Source organism: Anas acuta, chromosome 1, assembly GCF_963932015.1.
Source record: "Anas acuta chromosome 1, bAnaAcu1.1, whole genome shotgun sequence".
In the NCBI taxonomy this organism is placed as follows: domain Eukaryota; kingdom Metazoa; phylum Chordata; class Aves; order Anseriformes; family Anatidae; genus Anas; species Anas acuta.
In genome coordinates, this window is record NC_088979.1 from 148,316,450 (window position 1) to 148,340,837 (window position 24,388).

The following is a 24,388-nucleotide window of genomic DNA, read 5'->3' on the forward strand; positions in this document are numbered from 1 at the left end:
GAGGTCAGGGCAGGCAGTTTTCCTAGAAAATGAGCCTCTCTTGGACATGGTCTTTAAGTACAACCATGAAAGAGAAGGAGCAGAGCCTGGGAGAAGGAGCTGTGGGAGACTAACAGCGAGTCTTGTAACCAAGAACCATGTTTAACATGAACCAGCTTTCTTGGACCTGGCCATGCTGGCTTTGACAGGCTCCAGGTCAAGTTCGCTGGTAACAGAAACAAGTGAGTAAGCATTGGCTTTATTGTAGCTGTTGATTCTTAGCGTCATTCTGTTCCACAGAAGCATGTAGGAATTTTGCTAATGCTGCCGTAATTGGAACTTTAGACTGTCATGACTTCATGCCAGGAATATAAATACAAAACATACGAGCAGAAGAGCTTTGCCAGACCATTAGGCAAGTGCAGAGTCACTGTGTTCCCAAATGCCTGGCTTTCAACTCTCCACAGCCAGAAGGTGGATATACAAGGGTTTGAGGAAACAGGGAGGGAGGGGAAACTGATATTTAGATGAAATATATTTTATTTCCTTTGCATGTACATGGAATAAGAAATCAAATCATTGAAGGATCTGTTAACATCAATGAACTTGAGCCCCCGTGCTGCAAAGATGGCTGAGTGTCTGGCCTGTCTATTCCTGATATGGTCAAAGTTGTATCTGCGTGACAGAACAAAAAAGAAAAAAACTCTTCCCCGGAATTTTAAGATCATTATCTGAGTAAAGAGTGCAAAGAACAATTGTTAAAGCCATTCTAGTGGTTTTCTATCTCAACAAAAGCTCTTTGGCTCTTCATGGAGATGGACATAAGGAGAGAGACAGCCCATTTCTGAGCTGGCAGTATGAACTGCTTTTACAGTGAAACTGAATGAGGAGTTCCAAAAAAAAAACCATGACCACTAAACATGACCTTCCTTTCTTCCTGTCTCTTTTTTTTTTTTGAGAGTTGTATACAAGATGGAAACTGGACCATTAATCATATTCTCAGGAATACTTTGTTCTGTCCACCTCCTTTCCCTCGTTACGCAATGCTGAAATTTTTGTTGGCAGTTGTGTGAGTGGTGAAGTAGAAATGAGTCCTGTAGGATACAAAGCACTATGATTCTCCTCCAAGAAAAGTACAGGTTTAACATAAAGCCCTTATTCGCCTCAGTCAGATTATTTAAGGGCCTAAAGTTCATGGAATCATAGAACAGTTTGGGTTGGAAGGGACCTTAAACACCATCTGGTTCCAACCCCCCTGCCATAGGCAGGGATGCCACCCATGAGATCAGGTTGCTCAAGTCATCATCCAACCTGGCCTTGAACACCTCCAGGGATGGGGCATCCACAGCTTCTCTGGGCAGCCTGTGCCTCACCACCCTCTGAGTGAAGAATTGCCTCTTAACCTCTAATCTAAATCTCCTCTTTTAGTTTAACACCATTCCTCCTTGTCCTGTTGTTATCTGCCTGAGCGAAGAGTCGCTCTCCATGTTCTTTATAAGCCCCCTTTAAGTATTGAAAAGCTGCAGTGAGGTCACCCTGGAGCCTTCTCTTCTTCAGGCTGAACGTTGTGACTCGATAAGTGCTAACACGTGTCTCAAGCACTTGGCTCCTTCTAGGACTGATCCCAGTGTCTAAATGCAGGTGGACAAAGAAAATTGTGGACATCGGCAACTGGTCTTTTCTGTAGAGCTTCAATTATGCACAAACTGACTTTGTTTGTTTGTTTCCATAGGTGCCACTACTGCAAGTCGTCATGTCATGTGTCTTCTCTGCGGATACCGTATGCCTGTAAACTCTTATTCCAAGAACTGCAGTCAATGAATATCATACCTAGGCTAAAACTAGCTAAGTACAATGAATAAACAAGAAAAAGATGGAAAAAAAATACATAAATTGAAATTCAGCATATAAAACTGGAAGATTTTTTGGTGAACAGGAATAACGATAAAACCTGAGTGGGCAGAAGGTGGTGGAAGACAGTTGTAGAAAATCTTTCTTGTGTATTCTACCTGTTTTAAGATGACAGGGGACACTCTGTCAGTAGAATATGCTGGGAGCGGTTCTGAAAGCCTTGGTTAGTCTGAGTGAACAGAAAATATGGGAACGGTGGAATAAGGCACCGATCCAGCACAGCATGTGTATCCCTTTCTAAGATGTAACACCATGCTTGGTTTTTGGAAAATGCTTTGTTGGACCAGGGCACGAGCTGGCCTAAATGCACGTCTTATTCAGAGAGGTTAAAAATATGTTTTCCAGACCAGTGGAATATGAAAGGCTAATAAATGTTTTAAATAATAGTGCGTGGGTTTGTGTTGATGGTTGTGTAAGGAAGGTAACGCCTTCTTATAACATCTAAAACGTTTTGCTATTCCTAGTGCATTTTGTTAAAGCATTAAGTTGTGAGTACTGTCAGCCTTTGAGAAATGAAAGAACATTTCTTAGAGAACTTGAAATTTGTCATGCTGAGCAGGATTTCAGCTGAACTTTTCTTTATGAGATCTAAGGGCTGAAGCTAAAGCTGGGGATGAACCAAGAGTTCACTTCGAACAACCCTAACCTCCCTTAAGCCCCTACTTGGCAAAGCACAGGGTTAACTTAAGTACAGGAGCAGTCTCCCTGACCCCAGGATGAAGTGTGTGCCTGTTCAGGTGCTTCAGCAAAACTCAGCACTCCGGATCAAAGAGGGGGCAGAACACTGCTTGTGTTCTGAAGGTGCTGAGATGCTCTTTGCCTCCTCATCCAGCTGCTGATGTGTGTGCTGATGCTGAAGCTACTGTTGCAGTCATGTTGCTGCTGTTCTCTTAGCTGGCTAAGAAGCACAGATGAGTATCAGCCTGAAAGGTTTGCTTTCTAAGCTGCTGACAGAATGCTTAAACTAGTAGCTTTGTGTATTGGCTCACGTACCAAAACTGAAAGGGTAGATTTTACTCTTCATTTTTTCTCAGCAAGACAAAAGACAACACAGCACAATGGACAGGAAAAGCTCTTGAAGAACCTCTACCACGCTCTGAACAGCTCAGGGTTATTTACAGGGAGAGATAACAGAATGATACCCACCCAGAACTGCCCTTCGCAAACTACTGGAGGAAGAGGTTAACCAAAAGCCCCGACCAAATTAACAAACTGCTCTGCTCCCTGAGATTCCCAAACTGAGGCTTGGGTGCACCACCAGAGGGAGTGAGCCTCACAGGCTTCAGCCTACTGGGGGGGGGAAGTTTTGACCTGGACCAAGGAAACTACTCTGAGGATGAGGTGTTCTTGCTAGCTCATACGTGGTGTCCTCGGTTAGATGGTGTGAGCTAGAGGGCATTAAAGAATGAGCAGCATGCACAGCTACACCTGCAGAAATTTAAGCAGAGACAGAGAGGAGGAGCAGAGGAGCATGGCCACGAGTAACCCTGTTGAGAGACCAGGTCTATGTGCAGCCCTGAAGGAGGTAACCCCACAGCTGTTTTATCTCAGGCTGGTGAAAGCATCTTGGGAATAGTTTGGGGGTAGATTTTGTGAGGGTGGAGGGAATCCTCTGTGGTACCTGAAGTTTACAAAGAAAGGGGCAGCTTTAGCAGTGGTGGGTCCAGTAGAACTTAGAAAAAGACCTGTCTGGGGGAGAGTGAGGGGCACTCACTAAGAATTGTTGTGGTGATACCTGGATCGGTTTCACTTACACGTTATCGCTGTCTTACATAAGCCTGTGAATACACAGGAGGCTTATGTGTATGCAGGTTTGAGCTGAAATTCCCATTTTTACTTCTTGCCTCTCTTGAAGAGGCTGTCTGCGTCCCTTCACAAGACACTTGCGAGTAACCTCTTGGCAGTGGAATAAGCATTACAAAACCGGCAGCAAAAACCGAGCAAACAGCTACGGATTCCTGGAATATGGTGATCAAAGTGGCGATTCAAGGAAGGAATCCTACTGCAGCCAGGAAAAGCTGCGACGCAGGGACTAATGGAGTAAAATCCATCCTCAGAACCCCACAGCTGTCACACTGCTTTCCTCTGGTGAGCCTCATCTTTGCAATCCTTTCAATTATCTTCCTAGCCACCCTCCCCTCCCCCCTTTTTATACAGTGAATGCCTTCACAAAGAGGTCTCATGCCAGCTCAGGGCTGTACTGCCGTAACTAGACTTCCCCAGATCTACCCTGCCATGAAAGAGAGATTAGCTGAAAGGGAGAGAGTATTCTGAAAAATTTAACTAAATCCTGAGGTGTTAGCACAAGGAGCTGGGGGTGGCAAACCACCATAAAGTTTTTGTTCCATTGCAACTTCTTTATTTTGCTGGTTAGTGCCCAGGAGAGGCTTTCTACCAAAAGTGCTATTCGACATGACGATCCCTAGCAGCAGTCCCAGCTGAAATGTGCAATACAATCCCCTTTCTCAGATAAGCCTGAGGTGTGTGCTGCTGCTGGAAGAGGTATCTAACTCCAAGTTACCTTTCACTTTGCAGATAAAGAATCCAATGGCATTAAATGGTAGAAGTAGTTTCAGGCCTAGAATTCAGTAATCAAGTCAATTATTTCACTGCAAAACGCAGATTTAATTAAAAGCCTTCAAACGCCATCCACGTCTGGCTGTACTGTTCTTCGCGAGAAGCAGAATCAAGCCAGGGCTGGGCTGCAAGAACGCAATGGGGCAGAACAAAACCCAGGTCTTTTAGCCATTTCTGGAGCTGTGGGGAAGGTTGATCACTTGTTCAGGAGAACAGCCTCACGTAGTCATTTACATTTAAAAGCTTTCGCCTTTTTTTTTTTTTTTTTAAGGTAAATGTTTCCAAACATGGAAACAAGAAAACTATAAAGAAAAATGAAACCAGACTGGCCCATTTGGGGATTCAAAGAGGTTATAATATGAAATATGGGCATAGTGGGATTTAATAATTTTAAGATGTAGAAAATAAAAGGGCTACTACTAAGCACCATTTGTTTTGTTTTTAATGTCCCTATCTCGTTAAGAGTTTTGCTTACAAAGAAGCTGCAGTGTGCAGCAAAGAGGGCTTTGAATTCCTTGGACTCCCTAGTTAGATGCTACTTAAAAAAGGAGGAAAACTAATGAAGAATGTGGACCCAAAATGATGAGAAATTACCATTATGTCATTTCTCAGGGTTGCTTGCTCATAAATAGCAGCTATCTGTGGCTTCTAGCGATATGGGAGTAAGTCACAGTTAATCCTCAGTCTTTCTAGGCTTTTATGTCCCTGTTCAGTGATAACAAGGGGCAAGCAAGTAGTGCCGTACCTCTGAAAACTGGCTGGCACACCTGTAGCATCTGATTGTAAATCCAAATGCCATCCTGCAGCTGCAGAACCAGACTAGAAGGGCTCAAAGCTTACCTGTGCTTCCTCTGTGCCAAGGCTTTTGAGGACTAGGCTGGCGCTAGCACAAGCCAGCCCAAGCCCCGGAACAACCTACCTGAGCTCACCTCCCTCGCGCTGTGTCCCCTAGGAGCTGTGTCCCCACACCAGCAGCTCTGGGCCGCAGCACGGAGCTGGCCCCGCACTGCTGAGGGGCCCCTCCAGCCTCTCTTGGAGCCGAGGATTGTTTTACAGCCCGCTGCTGCTTCAGCGAGGCCACGGGGCACTTGATGAATTCCCTCCTCCGAAGAGGACGTGACTTGCCCAGGGCCACAGAAAGACTGTGCCAGAACTGGGATCAGGACTCTGCAGTCCCCAGGTGCCAGACACGTGCTTGCCTTAAAACTGAGCACTTCATCAAACCGTAAAACCCAGCCAGATGGTGATTCTTTGCTATTATCTGGACCAGTGCTGGGAGGCTTAATGTGTGCAAGGCACAGCGAAGATCTGGATTCCAGTTTCTGTGTCTAAGGCTCAGAAGCCCAGAAAATGGATCCAGGTTTTAGACCTAAGTGCTGCTAGAAGCTTGAGCGTGTTTGAACCCAAGTTCTGACTTTGGTCCGTCTTTCTCATGAAAGGTGTCCACCTCAGCCTGGACCTGCCAGTTTCAGCAGGGAAGTTCATTCTTTGGGAAGAGGTAGAGGGGCACGGGACTCAGGACTGGCTACTTCGTCAACCTTACTCTGGCCTGTGTCCATGGACCTGGTAGAACTCCACTTTTTGGAGTAGCAAAGACTGCTGGAATCAGCCAGTGGAACAGTTTTGCCTCTCAGCAATCACTGAAGATCTCACCATGTGGACTCAGGAGACGAGCACAACCTCTTTGTCATAGACACATATGAGCGTACATCCCTAGGAACACCAGGACTCTTAAACTCTCTCCAAACCCAGGTCAGAGCCAACACAGAGATTTTTTGCAGCTGGGATTTTTATATGGCTTCATTCCTGTCTCTAAGAAGTCAACAGCGAAGATTCCTGCTGGCTGAGAATGGCTTGGGTTGGGAGGGACCTTAGAGATCATCTAGTAACTCACACGGCCACCCTGCGAGTGGATTGGGGTCTCAGTTCCATCTTCAGCCATCTTCAGAATAATCCTTCCGGGCTCATGAGCAGATCATTGCTCTTTGCATCTTGCTGGTGGGGGGGGAAATAAAAAAAAAAACAGCTCTATATTTCTCCTAATTACAGTTTCTCCTTTATTCATTTATTTCCTGAGGCAGATACCTCTGAAGTGTTTGCAATGACCAATTCTTTTTTTTCTAATAGCTTCATTTTGAATGTCTTTGTCCCCTCCTCACAGTCAGTACATAAACAGAATGTTAGTTCCAAATCGAAAGCACCTCCCTGCTGCTAACAGCAGCAGCGACTTTGTCTTTTATTGCCATCAGTTTTGGGGAGCTGCTTTACCTACGCATCTGGTGTGTGGTAGTCACTGCCCACTCAGACCTAACAAACAGCAAAACATTACGGGCAGAAAAATAACTCGAAAACTAAGAAGAAAGTAAATTAACGTGCTGAACAGTAAAGTCCTATTTTGTTGCAAAAACTGTTTTCTAAGAATGGAAATAGTTTTACCTTTAACTCAGAGTGAATTGAAAACTGAACTCTGCGTTTGAGCCTCACCCAGCCAGTCCCAGGCAGGCACTGAAGGTAATGCTGCGTGCTCCAGGCGGATCAAAAGAAACTCATTATCAGCCAGTCATCTAAGAGGATATGACAGCTTCACATCCAGTCGTTCGGCAGTCTGGAATGGTTCTTTTCTGTGTCTGTTGTCTATAATAGCTTTTAGGGCTGGCTCTTCTTCCAACACACAGTACAAATCCTCTGGTAACTAGTACCAGCCACACACAACAAAAGCCAGCTAAATCTGGTGTAAGCTCAGGAATCGATGACTCCTTGCCCTTTTCTCATACTGAAGTCAGCAAGAGACTCCCATGCCGAGTCTTCTGGGCAGCCGCCGCGGATGCTGGGATTCTGGGCTCCTATGGCCACAGATACTGCGTGGACCTGTGGGACCAGCCGTGTGAATTCCCTTCCTCCAGGCAGGTTGAAGCTGACCACCGTGAGCAAGAAGTTTTCTCTGGTCCCTTCTGGCAACACCGGCACCACAGTTCTCCACAACGCTGAGAACTGGAGCTGAGCAAAATTCCTTTCACAGGCATTCATAAAATATCACTTCAGGTTGCCCAACACGCATCTTTGACAAAACTTGGCTTCAGACGTCTCTAGAGTTACGTCAAGCCAGCTGCAATTAATGTTACTTTTCTTTCAGGCTAAAAAGAAGGTACCCCCTGCCCGGTGCATGTGCAGTCCATCATTTGCATGCCTCAGCCCCTCTGCTCGTTTTCTCCCAGATACCTGCACATGTGCCTGCCCTAGCCACTTTCCCTCAGTGCTTGTGTCAATTCAAGCCTTTTGAAGGAATCAGTGCACATGTTTACCTAGGCAGCCTTTTGATCTTCTCCTTCTTCCAGTTCCTGCAGCTGTCAGCATCACGCTCCCAAGCACATACACGGAGTTGATTCCAGAAGTCTTCTGTCAGCTTTCTCCATATCCTGTCCTTCACCTATGTGTACAGCTTCCTAAGGGGCGTTAATATATGTAAAGTAAAGTTAGCATTTCCTGTGCTGATAATAAAGGTAAGTGGGAAAGGGAAGCCAGTACAAAAATAATAATAATAAAAAAAAAAATCCTTCTCTTTTTTCTTCCTTGGTATTTGCTCGGTAAGTGGAGAAAGAAGAAACAGAGTAATAGAACTGGGAAAGAGGGCAGCCAGAAGTGTTTGTTCATTCTGAGACAGAGGCTGCAGGCTTAGGCAAGTAAGAAAATATGGAACCGCTCACAGACTGCAGCCTCTGCTAAAATAATGAATAGTCTCACTATGCATGTGGCTGCTGCCAGCAATCCTACAGTCTGCTGAGATACTTGGGATCCAAAAAGATCCCCTGAGCCATCAACCCCAGATCCCTTGTATTGCAGATGACCACATTATATGACTCTTTTCACAAGCCACTCACACACATTACTAAAATTAATGTAGGTTCTCATCCCTGCTAAGCCAACAGAAAACTCCTGTAGAACTTCAGCCTACTGTTAATAAATGTTTATACCCTTTTGTTCCCGTTCCAACAGTGTTGTTTTGTTGAAATAGCCCTTACTCCTTGGTATCTACCCCCAAAATATTTGTTAGATTCTGAAACTTATGTTTAGAGTCTAGTACCAGTTTAGGGAGCTTATGGCAAAGCAAATTTGTGTGGCACAATCAACCGCAGAATGGAGGACAGTCATGGAAACCTGTTTTTGAAATAGTTCAAATTATCTGGGCTATAAGTTGCTGTGAACTGTCTTATCTCCACTCTGTGTCTGCTTTGCGAAACCAGCAGCCTCTAGGAAAGGCTTTCTGTTCCCTTGATGACCCTGTCCTTCTCTCCAAGCACCTGCACAAGTTCATATTCATCTTTCTTGAACAAAGGTGTTCCTTGCGCCTCTCTCCCCTTTAAAACCTCATCTGATGCAATGTAGCGTTATCCTGTTTATTTTATGGTTTGTAGATGGTCTGTGTAGACAAGAATCTGGAGTGAAAATTCCCCATTGTATAGTTTTTGCATCCTTGCCAAGACCTGCCCTTTACTCTGTATCAAATCAAATCCTGCAGCTGACATTTTTGAAAGAAAGGCTAGTGCCATGCAGTCGTTCCATCTGTAAACTTGCAACTTGCTGCACATTAACTTAACCAGATTTTCACAGGAGGAGATGCCCCGCACTTTCAGAAGAATGATCTCTTTTATTAAGAGTCATGTGGGATATCCAGAAGCACAAGATGCTTTTATAAAAATGTAAGCGAAACCCAAACAAGTAACAATGAGCTGTGGAAGGACACCAGAGTGATCTGACACACTGAGGAGGGGATTAGGAGAGCGGGAAGATGCCAGCATTGACATATTCCACAAGAACGTGAGGATAGGCACTAATCTGGAGAATGGGGAGTAAGCAGATCGCAACAAGCACCCCCGCTCTGACGGAAGCACTGCTGATGGCGCTGCCCATGCACCGCCCCATATAGACCCCACATAACTTTGCGTTGTTAAAGAGCTGACCGAGCCTCCAGCCTGTGCAAAATCCCAGCTGAATCCTATCTTCACCGCCCTAGAAGGAGCATATCCTTGTGTTCACATATCCTGTAGTGTGATTTTACTGATCAGCCCCACAGAAGCCACTCCTTGAAGCTTGGAGGAGGTAGAGCAGACCCCACCAGCACCACCATAGGTGTCCCCCACCTGCTGCCAACTCTTCTGGCAGCTGGTAACCTCTCTGTAGGCTGCTCCCCACAGCACTGTTGGAGCTTTCTGTATTTTACAGCTAACACTGATTTCTAAATCCTTTCAGGGACGACCCCATACTCAAGGCCTACACCATCCCTGAGGTGTCCCCACAGCAGGTTTGGGCCCTGCGCCTCACAGGCTCCCCTCAGGGAATGAAGTGAGAGGAAAACACCAGTAACAAAAACAGTTTAGAAATGGGGTTGGGGGCTTAGAAATGGGGGGGTGGGTGCTGGAATGACCTCGGCTTGGCAGCTGCAGCCAAAACCAAACTTGGCGCCCTCCCGGGGCCTGGCACCCTCCCTGACAGGGCTGCCCCTGACAGGGCACTAATGGCGGTGGGCAGGCAGGGGCAGGCCGAGGGGGTCTGAAGGGCCCTGGGTCGTGTCCCCACAGTGTGTCCCCACACCATATCCCCACACCGTGTCCCCATACTTGTTTCCCCACACCATGTCCTGGCTGGGTGCCACCACCAGCCCTGCCGGCCCTGCCCGCCTCAGGGTGTGAGGGCACCGTGACCCGCCAGGCTTCCTGCTCGGCAGCCTCGCCGCTTGTTTTGCTGTGGGTTTTTTCTTCTTCTTCTTTTTTTTTTTTTTTTTTTTTTTTTTTTCCCTGAGGGGGGGCAGTCTGGGTGTTGGGAGGGGAGAGGGGGAGAAGAGTGGAAAACGTTGGCTCTGTCCATGGTCAAAGTAATTCAGCTATAATCCCCCTTTCTCTTCCTCTCCTGGAGCCCTATTCATATTCTAATCACAGCTTTTCCTTCCCTAAACCAGCCACTTTTATCGCAGCCCCAGCTTTGCACTTTTACTTCCACTTCCAGCACATACAACCGCACGCAGAATAAGCAACTTTTCCCAGCCTGGCTCCTGCCCCCCCCTCTCCCCCCGCGACGCCCTGACCCTAAAACCGGCATCCTCGGGTTAGGGTCCGTGAGGGTTTGTTAGGGTCTGTTAGGATCCATTAGGGTCTGTTAGGGTCCATTAGGGTTTGTTAGGGGCTGTTAGGGTCCCCCCCTGCTCCCCCAAGACACGAAGCTCCCCGGGCCGCCAGCCCCGGGGCCAGGCACCGGCACCGGGCGCTGGCAGCTTCTCCCCTCACACCCCCCTCTCTGCTCCTTCCCTACCCACACACGTCGCCCCCTTTTTTTTATGATTTATTTTATTTCTTTCCCGATAAACTACGCTCGCAGGACGTTTGGGAAGCTGTGCGGCTCTAACGCCATGTGCCCGCGCAGGAGGAGGAGGAAGGAGGAGGAAGAAGAGGAGGAGGAGGAGGAAGGAGGAGGAGGAGGAGGAGGAGGAAGGAGAAGGAGGAGGAGGAGGAGGAGGACGGCCGCGGCCCCAAGGAGCGCAGCCCCGCGCCTCCTGCCCGTTTGAAGATCTAAGCCAATTTTGATCCGGGGCTGTAATGAGCCAAAGGCGTTGGGTGGGGGCCGGGGGGGAAGGGAGGAGTGGAAAGGCCGCTGGAACTTTAAATAAGAAAAACGTTTCTAATGCTCTAATAGAAGAGGGAAGTCGAAGTGTTGGGATTGCGTAGATCTAAGGCCCCCCTTTTTGGAGGAAAGCTTTTCTTATTCAAAACAGCATCACAATGGGCTTCACATTGAGCCTTGCCACATCCCCATCTGAGTAGCAGCCATTCATCAGGCTGGCTGGCCTATCAATGACATTTCTCCCATCAGGGCTTCTATAAAATGATGCTTTTTCCCATGAAACATCCGCAAACATTTTGACGGGTCTGGCTTTGCCCTGCTGGATTACGGAGTGTCCCCCTCTCCCTCTCTCTCTCCCCCCCACCCCCCACCCCCACGATCTGCCTCTGCCCTCTCCCTCCCCACCCCGCTCCCTGCCCCTCGCCTGGCTCCGCGCACCCCTGAGCTGGGGCTCTCCGCACCCCGGGACCTTGGGGCTCCCGTCCCGTCCATGGGAAGAGCATGCATTGTGGGTTGCTGGAGGAACCCGATATGGACTCCACAGGTAAGTGCCCCCCCTCAGCTCCCCCTCGCCCGCCGGGGAGCACTTTGCAACTTGACAGTGGCGCCGGGGACACAGCGGCCGCAGGGTGCGGGCTGAGCCGGCCCGCAGCGACGCAGCAGAGGGGCTTTCTCCTTTCTTTCCCCCTCTCCCCTCTTTTATTCCCTTTTTATTCTTTTTTTTCCTTCGGCAAACTGATCCCTCTCCGCTTCCACTTTTAGGCGCCCGCTTAGGCTCGAGCGGAGCCCCTCAGAGGGCAGCGGGGCTGTGCTGGGGAGCCCAGCCCCGGGCTCGCCTCGTCCCATCCTGGGGGGGGGGGACACACACGGGGACACGGGGACACGGGGGGTGCCGCTCCCCCGAGGGCCCAGCCCCGACGACCGCCTCTGCCACCCCCGGGGCCGTGCTGGGGTCCTGTCCCCAAGCAGGGCCCGGCCCCGTGGCGACCCCATAGCGGCTCCCGGCCCCTCCGCATCGCTCGGAGCCCGCTGCTCCCCTTCCCCACCGGCCCAAACCCTCCGCAGAGGGGGCACCAGCAGGCCCGGAGCCAGCCTCCAAACCAACCTTGGCGATCCGAGTTTATTTTATCAGCCCCCTCCCTCCTTCCTTCCCTCCCTCTCCTCCTCCCTCCATCCCTCCATCCATCCCTCCTGCCCGGCCACAGCCTCCGAGGGGGCGCCTGGAGAGCAGGACCGGGGTACCCCCGACGGCAGCCCCCCAGCAGCCCCCCATAACCCCTCAAAGCCCCCCACAAACCCCCAAAGCCCCCCGAGCTCCGGGCCGGCCCCAAGCCTCTGTAACGGGGCACGCCGGGGGTCGGCGGGGCACGACCCTCCCCGCTCCGCTCCCCTCCTCCCCGGGCTTTCCCAACCGTCGGCCCCAAAAGGGCGTTTTGCGAAACGATTTTAGCGAGGCGAAACCGAGAAGAGTAATTAATTAAAAAGAAAAAGGAAAAAAAAAAAAAAGGGAAGAGATTAAAAGCGGGGAGGCTGCCCTGCGCGGCTGCTCGAGGGGCCCCATTTTGGGGCGCTGCCACCGGCGGGGGCTGTCCCCGCGGGGACCCCAAAAGCCCCTGCCCGCCCCAAAACAGCTCCGTTTTTCTTTCTTTCTTTTTCTTTTTTTTTTTTCTTTTTTTTTTTTTCCTTCTCTGCCCTGCCCCAGAAGCAGCTCCGGGAGTCCCGTCGGCGGGCAGAGCCCTCGTCCCGCGGTGCCGGCGGTGATTTAGGGGCGCTTATAGGGCGCTGCTCATCAGCCACCCCTTCGGCCGTGCGGAGCAGATGGCCAAAAAAGTGGGGCTGCGCCGCTGTCGCATTCAGGCACCTTCACCCCCCACCCTTTTCAGGGGGCTTAATCCAATTAGCTTTTCTCCCGAGTTTCTCTCGTTAGAAGAGCCTTTGGCGGTGCGGGGGAAATCTGGCTTCGTCGGGGAAAAAAAAATCGTGGTTTAATTTCTCCTTAACGGGTTTGCCTCGCCCCCCGACCCCAAACCTCCCCCAGCGGGCTCAAAGCCATCACCCGCGGCTCCCCCGGCCCGGCAGCGGCTGCGGGGCACCGGGGGGCTTTTTGGGGGAGCTGGGGGGGGGGGCTTTTGGGGTGCTGCACCCCCAGAGCCCCCCACCCGCCCCGCCCCGGGACCCCCTCTCCTGCCCCGCGCCGTGCACGGCCGCAGCCCCCCCTAGTGACACGGGACGGGGGACGGGGACGGGACGGGGACAGGGGGGACACGCGGGGGTCCCGGGGCCGTGCCCCGCCGCCGGAGGGCAGGAGGAAGGCCCGAGGAAGAGGAGGCTCTTCCTCGGGGAGCAGCCCCGACGGGACCCGCCGCCTCTCCCCCTGCATTAGACGGCAGAGCCGCCGCCGGGCTGGGAGAGCCACAGGGCTTAGGGACGCGATGTAGGGTTTCGGAGCCCGTCCAAAATCCCCCCATAAAAGCCGCACGAAGCCTTTCCGCGCCCGGCTCGGGGCTGGGTCCGATCCGGCGACCTTTCCCATCAGCTTTGCCATTTAAAGAGCATCTGGCGTGCGAGCGCCGGCTGCGGGGAATTAATGGCTTTCATAGCCCGCTGTAATTAATGAAATCGCCGATATTGGTAATAAATCGCTGGACGCTGCGAGCCAAAGCAGGGGTGACATTTGAGAGCACCCGCCTAACACTCGGGAGTGAACTCCGAGGTCCGGATTTTTTTATATATATATATATATTTTTTTTTTTTTTTTGATCCAAGCGAGCTTTGGATTTCGCTGCTGCAAATTGTTTGCTGCGCTCACTGCAGCGCAGTTTGCTAACAGATGAAGTTGCTCATGTTTTCGTTTTCTCCCTAGCTAATAGGCGAGCAAAACTGTGATTTATTTTTGCTCCGGGAAATTAAAAAATATATATATTTACTGCTCCGAGATTTGCGTTTATAAAGGCTCTTACCTGCTGGGCTGTTGAGAAGATCCTAGGATACTTCTGAATCCTAAATTTGATGCAATTCAAACAAACACGCAACACCACTGGTTCCTCATACAACCGGACCTGGCTATTTGCTTTATGTGACCACGTACCTTACATGATTTCACACGTGGAAGAAAGGGAACAGAAAACCCAACAAAACTGTCTCGTTGCCTGCTGGCCGTGGTGTTCCTGCAGCCGGTGTTAGCGCAGCAGGGCCCGATCCTCGGCAGGCAGAGCTCGCTGTCCCCAGCAGGACAGACATGGGGCTCCCAGCATGTCCCAGCGCTGGATCAGGTCCCTTAGGTCCCTTCCTCACAAGGATTTATTTATTATTTTTTTTAAGTTTGTAAAATCTGTGGTTTTTTTTTTTTACACAGAGGTTTGTAAATTGGCCAAAATTCTCATGAGCTAAGAAGTTCGTCCTAAGTTTGGCACGCAGGAAAGAATGGTTTTATGATTTATTAGTCTGCAACCGAATTAATCCTAAAATACTTGGGGAGGGTGAATTGCGGGACTTTTCAGTCTGTTATTTACCTGCGGGGAAGGAAAGCTCTTTAAAGGGATGGAAAGGGAAAAGAACTAAAACAAGATTTTACATAAGAATAGCTAGACAACGGCAGGAAATTATTTTGTTTAGTTAAGTCCCGGTTTGGGGCTTACAGTCCTCAAAATTTTACTCGGGTAAAACCCTGATTAAAGAAGTGGCTCCAGACTCAGGCAGACTTTTGCCTGTGGGACTGTAAAGAGCCCCGCAGCCTCGGTGGCCGGCCACAGCCGCACGTCCCCTGCGGCCACCACCGAGCGTTTCGCGAGTTGGAGCGGGCAGAAGGGGGACATCCCCTGGGACACCGTTTCAGTCCATAGGATTTCACCCCAGCAAGACAGATGACATCGTGGGAGCACTGAAATCCGCGGGGTGGTGAAACACCAGTGCCTCTTCAGGGGCAGACTTTTGAAGAGGCAGCCTTAAACACAGCCAGGGCTTGGTGCCCCGTAACAATGCCTCGAGAGCAGCGGCGGGCTGTCATGTAACTAACACAAATATAAGGTCAGTCCTTCGGGGGATACTTGATGGGACATTAAAGTCCAAATAATTAGCTCACCATCCCGCCAGCCCCGAGGTTTGTGAATTTTCCGAGTTCACCCACTTGTCCGTTTCCCCGCGTCGGTGCTGGATTTTCCATTTGTTTCATTGTGTCTGAAAATGAATGCCCCGCACGGTCTGGCCCTGCTGGAGCCCGGCGGCCCAGCGGCCGAGGGGATTGCATTGCTAACGCTGGGGTTAGGGAGATGGATAGCATAAAGGGCATTTGATGGCTGAGCGATCCCATAGATAGCAAGAGCAGGAAGGAAGAGTACGAGGTGACGAGGAAGGCAGGGGAGGCCTCCGCCGTGAATTTTTGTTGTTGTTTCTCTATTAAAATGATGTTTACACACATCTGTGAGGTCCTACAGAACTGTGCACGTGTGCGGGAGAGTTTCTGTGGGTATTTAAAACAGTTTGCTGGTGGAGATGGCTCCTCATCCCATGACTTCTTCCCCACGAGGGAGGGAAGCACCTGTTGAGGTGTGTGCCTTGGGAAGGGCAGGTGCGCGGGGTTAGCTGTAATGATCCCTCCTTAGGGCCAGGAGTGTACAATAACCTAATAGCCTCTATTTCCCTGCCTCTATTCCTATTTATTTTCTCCCAGGAGGCTAGCCCCAGGAGCAGTTTATCAGAGTTGAAATGCTAACTGGTGTCAGAAATGGAGCTGAGCAGCACAGGCTTTTACTGCAAGAGCTCTGGTTTCATTTCCATAAATAACGGGTTGGGATAAACATCCCGGGCCCATCTGATAAACTTGAAATCAAAAAGGTGGAGAGGGTTAAACAGAGCCCCAGCTCTTGCTGCACCCAGAAATGAAGAAAAAGCATGTTTGGAGCTTAAATTGCCTCAAGGCTGAAATGCAGGGCTCAGCGCCGTCTCGTTTCCTTCGCTTTAGCTGCAGTTCCACACTTTGTTGCCTTTTATTGGTAAGTGAACTTAATTTATCTAAAATGGAATTTGTTACAGCAACCGAGCGGTCGACTCACAGCTACGAGTGACAGGTCCGCAATTAATTAGCAGCTTATCCCGGGCATTTTTGCGCAGGACCCCAAATATTATGGTGAGGGGAAACAATACATTTCGGATAGCTGGAGCAGCCTGCGAAAGAGCCATTCGCTGAAACATGCGGTGTGGGGAGAGAGGGGTGTTGAGTTCAGAGCAGCAGGCTGGCTCCTCCAGGCACGCAGTCAGTAGATGTAAAACTACTTGTGCTCACCTTCATTTTCTTCTCTTCTTAAACTTTTCCTGGTTAGAGTAACACTGTCAGGCTTCCTTCATCCTATTTTCTTCAGTGCAGCTGTTCTCGCTGGCTTGCCTACTTGGGGCAAGACTTACAGATGTGTTACAGTGAACTCATTGTATAAAAAACATTTTATTTGCATATAAGTTTGCAAAAGAGACCCCTAAATCAACCAAACAGCGTAACTACCATTTTCTCTGTGACAGGTATGAGCTTCCCATTCTACTATAGGTCTGTAAATTCAGTTATGGCTTGTGCTAAATTTGTAAAGTTGTACCAAAAATAATAATAATTAAAAAACAGTGCAGTGGCAAGGGGATTCAGAAAGCAGTAGAAAAAGCCAGATGTAAATACAGACACCACTAAGTGTGATGATAAAGGAGTAATGTGCATTTTCGTCGTTGTTGCTGCTTGCTTGCTTTCCCTACAATGTTATTCCTTGCTGAATTATGTTGGAGGTGCTGCACCAACCTCAGTTGCAGCTGAGGAAGGGCGGTGTTGAGGGGGAGCCCGTTTCACAGGGGGATCTCACCAGCTGGGCAGCCAGTGCTGGGGATGACCACCTGTGTCCTGGGCCCTGGTCCCCCGTGGTGATGGCAATGTAAACCTATTTCAAAGGCCCCACAGAACATCCCGTCCCCAACCCATGACATTTTCCAGTACCCTGTAACGAAGGCACAACCTGCTGCAGAAGACTAAAAGCTACCCTGTGTCAGAGGACAGGCAGGAAGGGCTGTGTGTTTTGCTAAGATGCTAGGATCCTGAAGAAACGGGTCATTTGTTGAATAAAATACCTGAATGTTCAGAGAAAGTAGACCCAATCTTACCTTTAAAGGAGAAAAAAAAAAATCCTTAACAACCTGACTTGTGAGATTTAACCCTAAACATGTGTCAGGATGTCCTATTTAAGGAAATGAATGTTTAATGTTGTTAGCTTTTTGCAGCATGGCTTGTAGGTGCTCTGCTCTAGCTGTTAGCATCTCCAGTGCTCAGAGGAAAGTAAAATGTCCCTCTACCCCCTTTAGAACTGAAGCAGCATGGGGGAAAAAAAAATCCTGTCTGCTCCTCAAATGTCAGTGATCCAAGAAACACCATAAAAAAGTGGAGCAAGTAAATGTGGACACGGAGTTCTGCTCAAAGTCTAGGCACAGCCGCGGCGTGCTGCCCCGTGACAAGATGTGCCAGCTCATGCAGTGGGTTTTTCCCAGGTCCATCAGCTCATGCTGTAGCTAAAGGGAAGGGGCTTTGCCCTGTAGAGTGCAAGCATGGCATGGGAGCCAGAGCAGGAACTCCTGCACAGAGTACAACAGGTCTGCAACACACATCTGGTGCGCATTAAGGGCGGCTGCTTCTGGGCTGCAGCATCGGGGTGGCAATGGGCACTGGCTCAGAGGAGGAGTGCTGAAAAGAGACCTCCAAGGTCTGCTGTGGAGCAAGGTGAAATTTGCTCCATGCAGGCTGAGACCAGGGACATCCAGCTGCCTGCTCTGCTCCTCTGCTTCCCCTTTCTCCCAAGCGTTGGCAGCAGCAGGTCCCGCTGGTCTAGCGCAGGTTTCCCAAGGTTGGAGCTGACATTCCTCTCCTCAGCGCAGAGCCACACGGACAATACTTGTGCAGGGGCCCCTCTAATGCAAACATTTTTTTTAAATGAGTTGTGGTAGGGGCAGCAAATGGCCTCCATTGAAAAGAGGTGGGGAGAACTGGGGAGGATTGCATTTGCAGAGCATTTTAATCACATGGATGGAGCAGTGTGTTCACCTCTCCTCCTTGCTGGGTCATTTCCACTTTGAGCTCTGCAAACAGACCATCTATTGAGCAGTTAGTATTCAGTGCTGAATATTCAATACTAGACTCTTGTTTTGGTGAGTCTTAGGCGAAAGAAAAAGGAGGAGGAAAGAAGACTTCTCTTTTTTCTCATGTTCCCTCCCTGAGTTTGCTTTGCATATTGTTCAGAGGAGACTGGAGGCTTCTCAGAAAAGCCAGGCTCCTAGTTTTAAAAGCACTGGTCTAGTTTCATGGTACTTTCTAAGGGGAGGGAAGAGACAGTGTCAAAGGACCTAAATTCATACAAGGTTTAACTGTAAATCTTGGCGCTTTGGGATGGAGCGAAGACTTTCTGAGCTTATTTGGGCTGTAAACTTCATAGCCCCAAATGCTTGCTGTATGTACACAGGTTAGTTCTGTAAGGTACCCATCTCTGCTCATTTTGGCACGCAGATATTCTCTGGGTGCACTTTGAGAGCTGAAAGAAACAGTGGTCAGTATTTGTTTCTCCCTGGTTGGAGCCGTGTTTGCTCACAAAATGGTTGTGAGCAATGTAATGGCCGCATCCTTTGACAGTAGCGAGCGGCTGCTAGGGTTGGAATAATGTGCATGAAGTGGGGAAAGTGCCCTCAACTTCTGTAAATAGTATCTCTTTCCTTTGATTTACTCACTTCTTCAGTCAAGTGCTTGTCTCTTTCTTACTGCTGTGGGTTTTCTCTGCACACATATCTGTCCGTCTTTTTCTCCTGCTCTTTTAATCTATCTTCCTGAGTGGACTCCATTTCTGATGAGAAATATCTACTGCAGTCCCATTCCTTCAGTGTGTGACCTCTTTGCTCCCCATTTTCTAAAACTCTCTTCTCTACAGTTACTTTCTTTCCTCCCTTTATTTTTGATCGTGTCCTTTTCTTTGTTATTCTTTCTTTTGCTTAGTTTTCTTTTTCACCTCCTCTCCAAAAACCATCCTTCTCCCTCTTCTCTCACCTCCCTGAGCCCCACAGCCAGTGCCTCTTGTATCTCCCACCCGTGTCTCATCTTGCTGTTTTGTCACCTTTGCTGATCTGTCTTACTGATGTGCCATGTTGGCTTTTCTTCTGGGTCCATCAGCCCCTGTGGCAGAAGGAAACATTTCTTGAGCACCTGATGCAGATCCTGTTTCTTGCTGAGTCCCAGGTTCCCCCGTTGAGCCAAATGACCAGCCCCGTGCACTGGTTAAGCAGAGCTGAGCTAAGGGTTTGAGGACTCTGTGTCTTCCTGTGCATACTGGTGAGCTGAGGGACCATGATAGCAGCAGGGAGTGTCTAACCCAAAGAGCTATTGAGCAGAGACTGACTCCTGCTGTAGGGTAGGGGGACCAGGGACATTGGGTTAGTTATGCAGAAGTGACTGCCATCCTCTGATGAGCTCTCTAGTGTGCCTCACATTAATTGCATAGCATAAGAAGTTGATGAAATCTGGGGCAAAAAGGGCATCAAGAAGCCCTGTGCTTTTTCTTGGAAGAGAATAGGATTGGAAGCAGCCAAGAGGCATGTCTGAGTTTTCTTGGAAGGAAACACTGTGGGTAAATTGGAGACAACGATAGCATTGATACTGCTTCATGCAGCAGACCCTGAAGGGCTGAAGCTCTACGCTTCATCGTGCTCTGGAAGTGTGAAGTACTCTTTGCTGTACATGAATCAATGCTTGGAAAGCTCACAATACGTGTGATCATCCTGCTGATGACAAGAGCGGCTCTGTGTTGCACAGTCATGTAGATCATGTGCTCTGGAGAAGCTGATCTGGTCAGGTACTGGTGTCATTAGCTTAAATCACCTCAAGTGAAAGTGAGGAAAAGTCACTGGACCGAAACTGGTTTGGGTGAGGTATCTTCACTCTTAAATGAGGAATGGCCCTGACACAGCAAAAAAAAAAAAAAAAAAGTGCTAACTACTGGGCTGGTGAAAATTACTTTTCAAAGAATGACGACAGGCAGCATGCATGCTTGACCAGGAGAGAGAAAAAGCTACTCACAATTAAATGCATACTCAGTTGGGAATATGCTAGCAATACGGCATGTGATCCCAATGAAGGGAACAGATAGCACTTCAAAAGTCCTGTCTGATCCAGGGTAGAGGCTGCCCTAAATGTCAGTATCGATGTGCAAAGAAATCTCATATTCTAGGATTCACAACTGTCTTGATCTGCGTTAAGGATACATCTTCTTAATGAGGAGTACTATGCCCCATTGCTGTAGTACTTCAATGAATGGATCACATTTAGCTGAACGTCTGCAGAGTAAACACAGCATAACAAGAAAGCAACATTTCATAAATTGCAGTTTTCATATCCATGTTTTCTGGATGGGCTAAAAGATGAACTGTGGTGCTTTCTGTTTATCACTTTAAACAGATAGTGCCAATTTTTTAATGTACCTTACCAAGTGGGTTAGCAGGAAGATGAGAACTAGGAGTATAGGCTAGGCAAAACAAAACAAAAGAGCTCCCAGAGATTCAAGAAAATCATTCTTTGCTCTCTTATGATATCATGACATATCTCACAATGTTTCACCAGAATCACAAAAAAGAACTAAACCATCCCTGCCAATGTCTAGTAAGTGCCCTGGACCAATGTCCATTAACCCTGAAGGAGTTCCAAGAGAACTGCATGCCAAGAAATGAAAACAAAAGGAATGACTGCAACAAGAGCGCCCGACATTTTGCCCTGTTGGAAGGGAAATAAAGTTAGATTAGCAAACAAAACGCCAAGGTATCTGGCAGCTTGTCAGGGTAGCGGCTCCACCATCTGCACCAAGGCCATGTGTCACTGTCATCCCTGAGGAGCAGGTCTCTTGGAAGGACAGGAGATGGCTATGTAGGACCAAGGAGGACACCGAGGACTCGATTCCTGTGGAGCCTGAAGATGCTCCTGACAGCTCGCGCTCACTGACTGAAGGATCCGTGCCCTGCCAGCTTACAGCTCAAAATGAGGCACCAAGGAAAAAATCAAGGCTCTGTGTGGCAGGTCTACCTTGGCAGTCAAAGAGGAGCTGTTTTGTGAACAGGAGTGTCTAAGTGATGGAGAACTGAGCGGGAACAGTGCTTGGAAGACAGCCCTCTTGGTCTTACGAACTTTTCATTTGCCAGTGGAGAGGAGAGATTACATCATCTGCTAAAGCCTAGAGCTTAGAAAATCCCAGTGTGTTTGATTAGCTGTCCTTAATAGCTTGTCTTGCTTGATTTTAGCCGATTTCGGTAAGTTTAACACCCTCCATGGGAGTCAGCTGCTGCCAAGCCCTGTCATGTTACTGGTGTTCAGTGTTTATAGCATTGTGCAGGGGCTAGTGTAGGAGATCTTTCTCAGGTCTTGGTTTTACAGCGGTCTGAGATTTCAGAGAGAAGGTGATCTTTCTTTGCTTTCTTTCAAGCAGGTTCTTTAAACACTGAACACGCTGCTGCAATCCGCCCTCACATCACACCAGCAGAGTTACGCTTCTCAGGTGGCAGATATACAAATAACCAGCAGTGCTGCACTGAAAGGTGTGGGGAGATTCGGAGCATGAATCCTGCTTCTTGTCAGAGCAGGCATCATGTGCAGCAGGTACTAGAACAGGCTTTCAATCCTGTGAAGGTCAGGCTTCTGTTTTACCTCCTAATCATTATCCCTGACAAAAAGGGCTGGTCTCTTTGCTTTCAAAAGACTGTTTTAAACTCATGATTTGTCTTCCAAGATGATATGACCAATTGACCCAAGACGCTGAAGAATTATTAGGTATAGGTTTCATTTGCCTCAGAAAATGTGTAGGTATTGTTTTTTTTTTTTTTTTTTTTTGCTTTACTATAATTCATACAGCAATAGAAATACTTAGAGACCTGGTTAGAGATTAGATTTGCAGCACTCTGAGGGCTGGTGAAAGCAGACTGTTCTGATGGGGCTGAATTCAACAGCTGTAGAGGTTGGAAGCTTTTTGTCCACAGCAATGGTGCAATACAGACAGCAAGAGTGAAGGGTTTGTTGGGTGGTGGCGTGTTTCAGACCATATTCAGCAAGATAACCTCTACAGAAAAAAGCCTTGATGTATCATGCAGACCTCAGCATTTATTTGGAGACAGGCGATAGAAAAAGCTGTGAGGGTGGTGGGGGTTTTCCTATAAAGGATAGAATATCATCTCATCAACCCCACACTAGGCATGGGAGGTTCAATGACCTCCAGTCAGTTCCTTGAACTATCTCAGGTGCAGCTTCCACCTGCTAAATCTGCTCTTTGCAATCCTTCCCTTTGGCCTAGCAGGCTGGGTGAGCAGCTAAGCAGCACTGCTGGGCAGCTCAGTACCAATGCTTGGCAAAGAGAAGCTGCAGGAAGAGATGAGTAACTCTTCCCTCAAGGAGCAACAAGCAAGTAACTCAAGGCGGTGTTGAGGCTCTGGATGCGTGAGAGGAGTTTCTCCTGTGACAGAGGAGCTTGTGAAATTGTCTGTCATCACATCTGAGTATTCATTTTTCCAATAAGGTCTCTTGTAAATCCACAAAAACTTTGTGGTCCCTTTGTGATTGCATCGCCTATATTTTTGCATTCCCTTGCTCACAGCTTCTATTTTTTTTCCAAATCTTCCTTAAACTGAGGGAAAAATGACAGCAGTAGCCATGAATAAAAAGGAGTCTGACTCGTAGCTGTGTCCTCCAAATTGGTACATGGCTCAGGTAGTAGTCTGGGTCCTGGCAAATGTGTTTCTTATTCCAGAGGTAGTTTTTTTCAGTGACAAGTGAACTGCTATAGAAGAAATCCTGGTCCCTGTGCAGACCACAAAGTAAACTGCCATGCTTGTTGGCAAACCGCTCTAATATTTGGAGTATGGGAGCTGATCTAGAGCTGACGGATTATGAGAGGGATGCCTGTGCAACTGCTGGGGCCATGGTGCAATAAATGCTCGGTGACTGTGCAAACTATGATACTGTGATTACCAGAAACCTTGTCTATCTTTCTAGAACATAGGTGTTTTCATCTAGTACAACTTCAGTAAAAAATAGCTATTCAAAATGATGCCAGTCTTACAACCACACCCAGATCACAGGTTAGGGCATAACTGGGTAAAAACATTACAGTTAGTACCACTGTATTGTTAAGAGGTGACACGAAATGCAGCACATTCAAAGACTACAGAGTTTCATTTACTCCATAAAATCTTTTAATCTGCCTTCAGGATGCACACCCACCCACTGGGCTGCATCCCGTGGCTTTGGTGCAGGGCGTGCGCTCACCCCCCAGCTGTGTCACACAGCTCCTCCAGCTGCTTCTGCCATCCTGCTCGGGGCTGAGCAGGATGAGGTGGCTCTCAAAGGCCAGAAGAGTGATTAACGTGAAGGAAACTGGTGCTGCAGAAACACTCAGCCCTCCTGGCAGAACAACACAGCAGCTGCAGAAACCACTGCTGGCTGCAGCCAGATCCAGCTCCTTTTCGCAGCTATACCATGCACCCAGGTGGCCTTCGTGCTGCTCTTGCTATGGCCAGGCATACATGGGAGACATAATGCTTGTGGTTTTTTTCTCCTCTGGGCTGCAGATACCTTAAGCCAATAATCATTATACAAACAAGACAGAGTAATTATCTCATTAAACAGTCAATATGCAGGCCTCACTGCTGTATTCTCCCTACAGAGCCTCATTTAATAGGAGAAGGCCTTTCAGAGGTATCTTCCAGGAGCAAAATCCTTTTTCTGAAGGAGATCATTTATTCAACTGATTTGTCAAAGATCTATTAAAAAAAAAAAAAAAAGGTTTTGCTCCTCTTTCCTGATAGTTCATGGAAGCTTCTGCCATTGACAAACTCTCATGTGCTTGCTTCTATTCTGGGGCTTCCCCAGGCCTTCCATCCTAGTTTGGTATCGAAGCACTGCCTAACTATGTTTGTCAGGATGTAGAGAAGAGCCTTGGTAACCAGTGGGGATGAGAAAAAACAGGTCAAGTTTCGACCTCCTAAAAACAGGTTGAGTTTAAACAAACTTTTGTAGTTAAAAGTATCGGTGGACGCATTTAATGGAAATACTCTCATTCCTGAGGTTCAGTGGATTTGTCAGGCTTGGCAAGATTAGGACCAAAAGAGAAAAGGGCAAAAGAGGGCTGGAAATAGTTCCATAAGCTTTTTTTTTTAAAATCCATCCTTCAACAGCTTATTGGGAGCAATTTATTTTTTTTGTTTGTTTGTGTCATGATTACTCTCAAACTATTTTGTAAGAAAATTGACACTGGCAAAATTACTGTAATTT

The 24,388-nt window shown here is 48.3% G+C and overlaps 2 protein-coding genes across 3 annotated transcripts in view; both read left to right on the top strand.

Annotated features, from left to right (window-relative positions):
- POLR3B (RNA polymerase III subunit B) overlaps window positions 1-2,276 on the top strand; it is a 72,092-nt gene extending 69,816 nt beyond the window's left edge. The window contains exon 28 of the mRNA XM_068664578.1: window positions 1,712-2,276. Within this exon, the coding sequence (XP_068520679.1) occupies window positions 1,712-1,841 (130 nt within the window). The 3' untranslated portion in view covers window positions 1,842-2,276. The remainder of the gene's footprint in view (window positions 1-1,711) is intronic.
- A 9,186-nt stretch (window positions 2,277-11,462) lies between these two features.
- RFX4 (regulatory factor X4) overlaps window positions 11,463-24,388 on the top strand; it is a 91,969-nt gene continuing 79,043 nt past the window's right edge. The window contains exon 1 of one of the 2 annotated variants that reach the window (XM_068664589.1): window positions 11,463-11,623. In XM_068664589.1, coding sequence (XP_068520690.1) covers window positions 11,581-11,623 — 43 coding nt within the window. In that variant the 5' untranslated portion in view covers window positions 11,463-11,580. Of the gene's footprint in view, window positions 11,624-15,723; window positions 16,071-24,388 lie in introns of those variants that run through there. The other variant, XM_068664596.1, reaches the window with a different exon arrangement.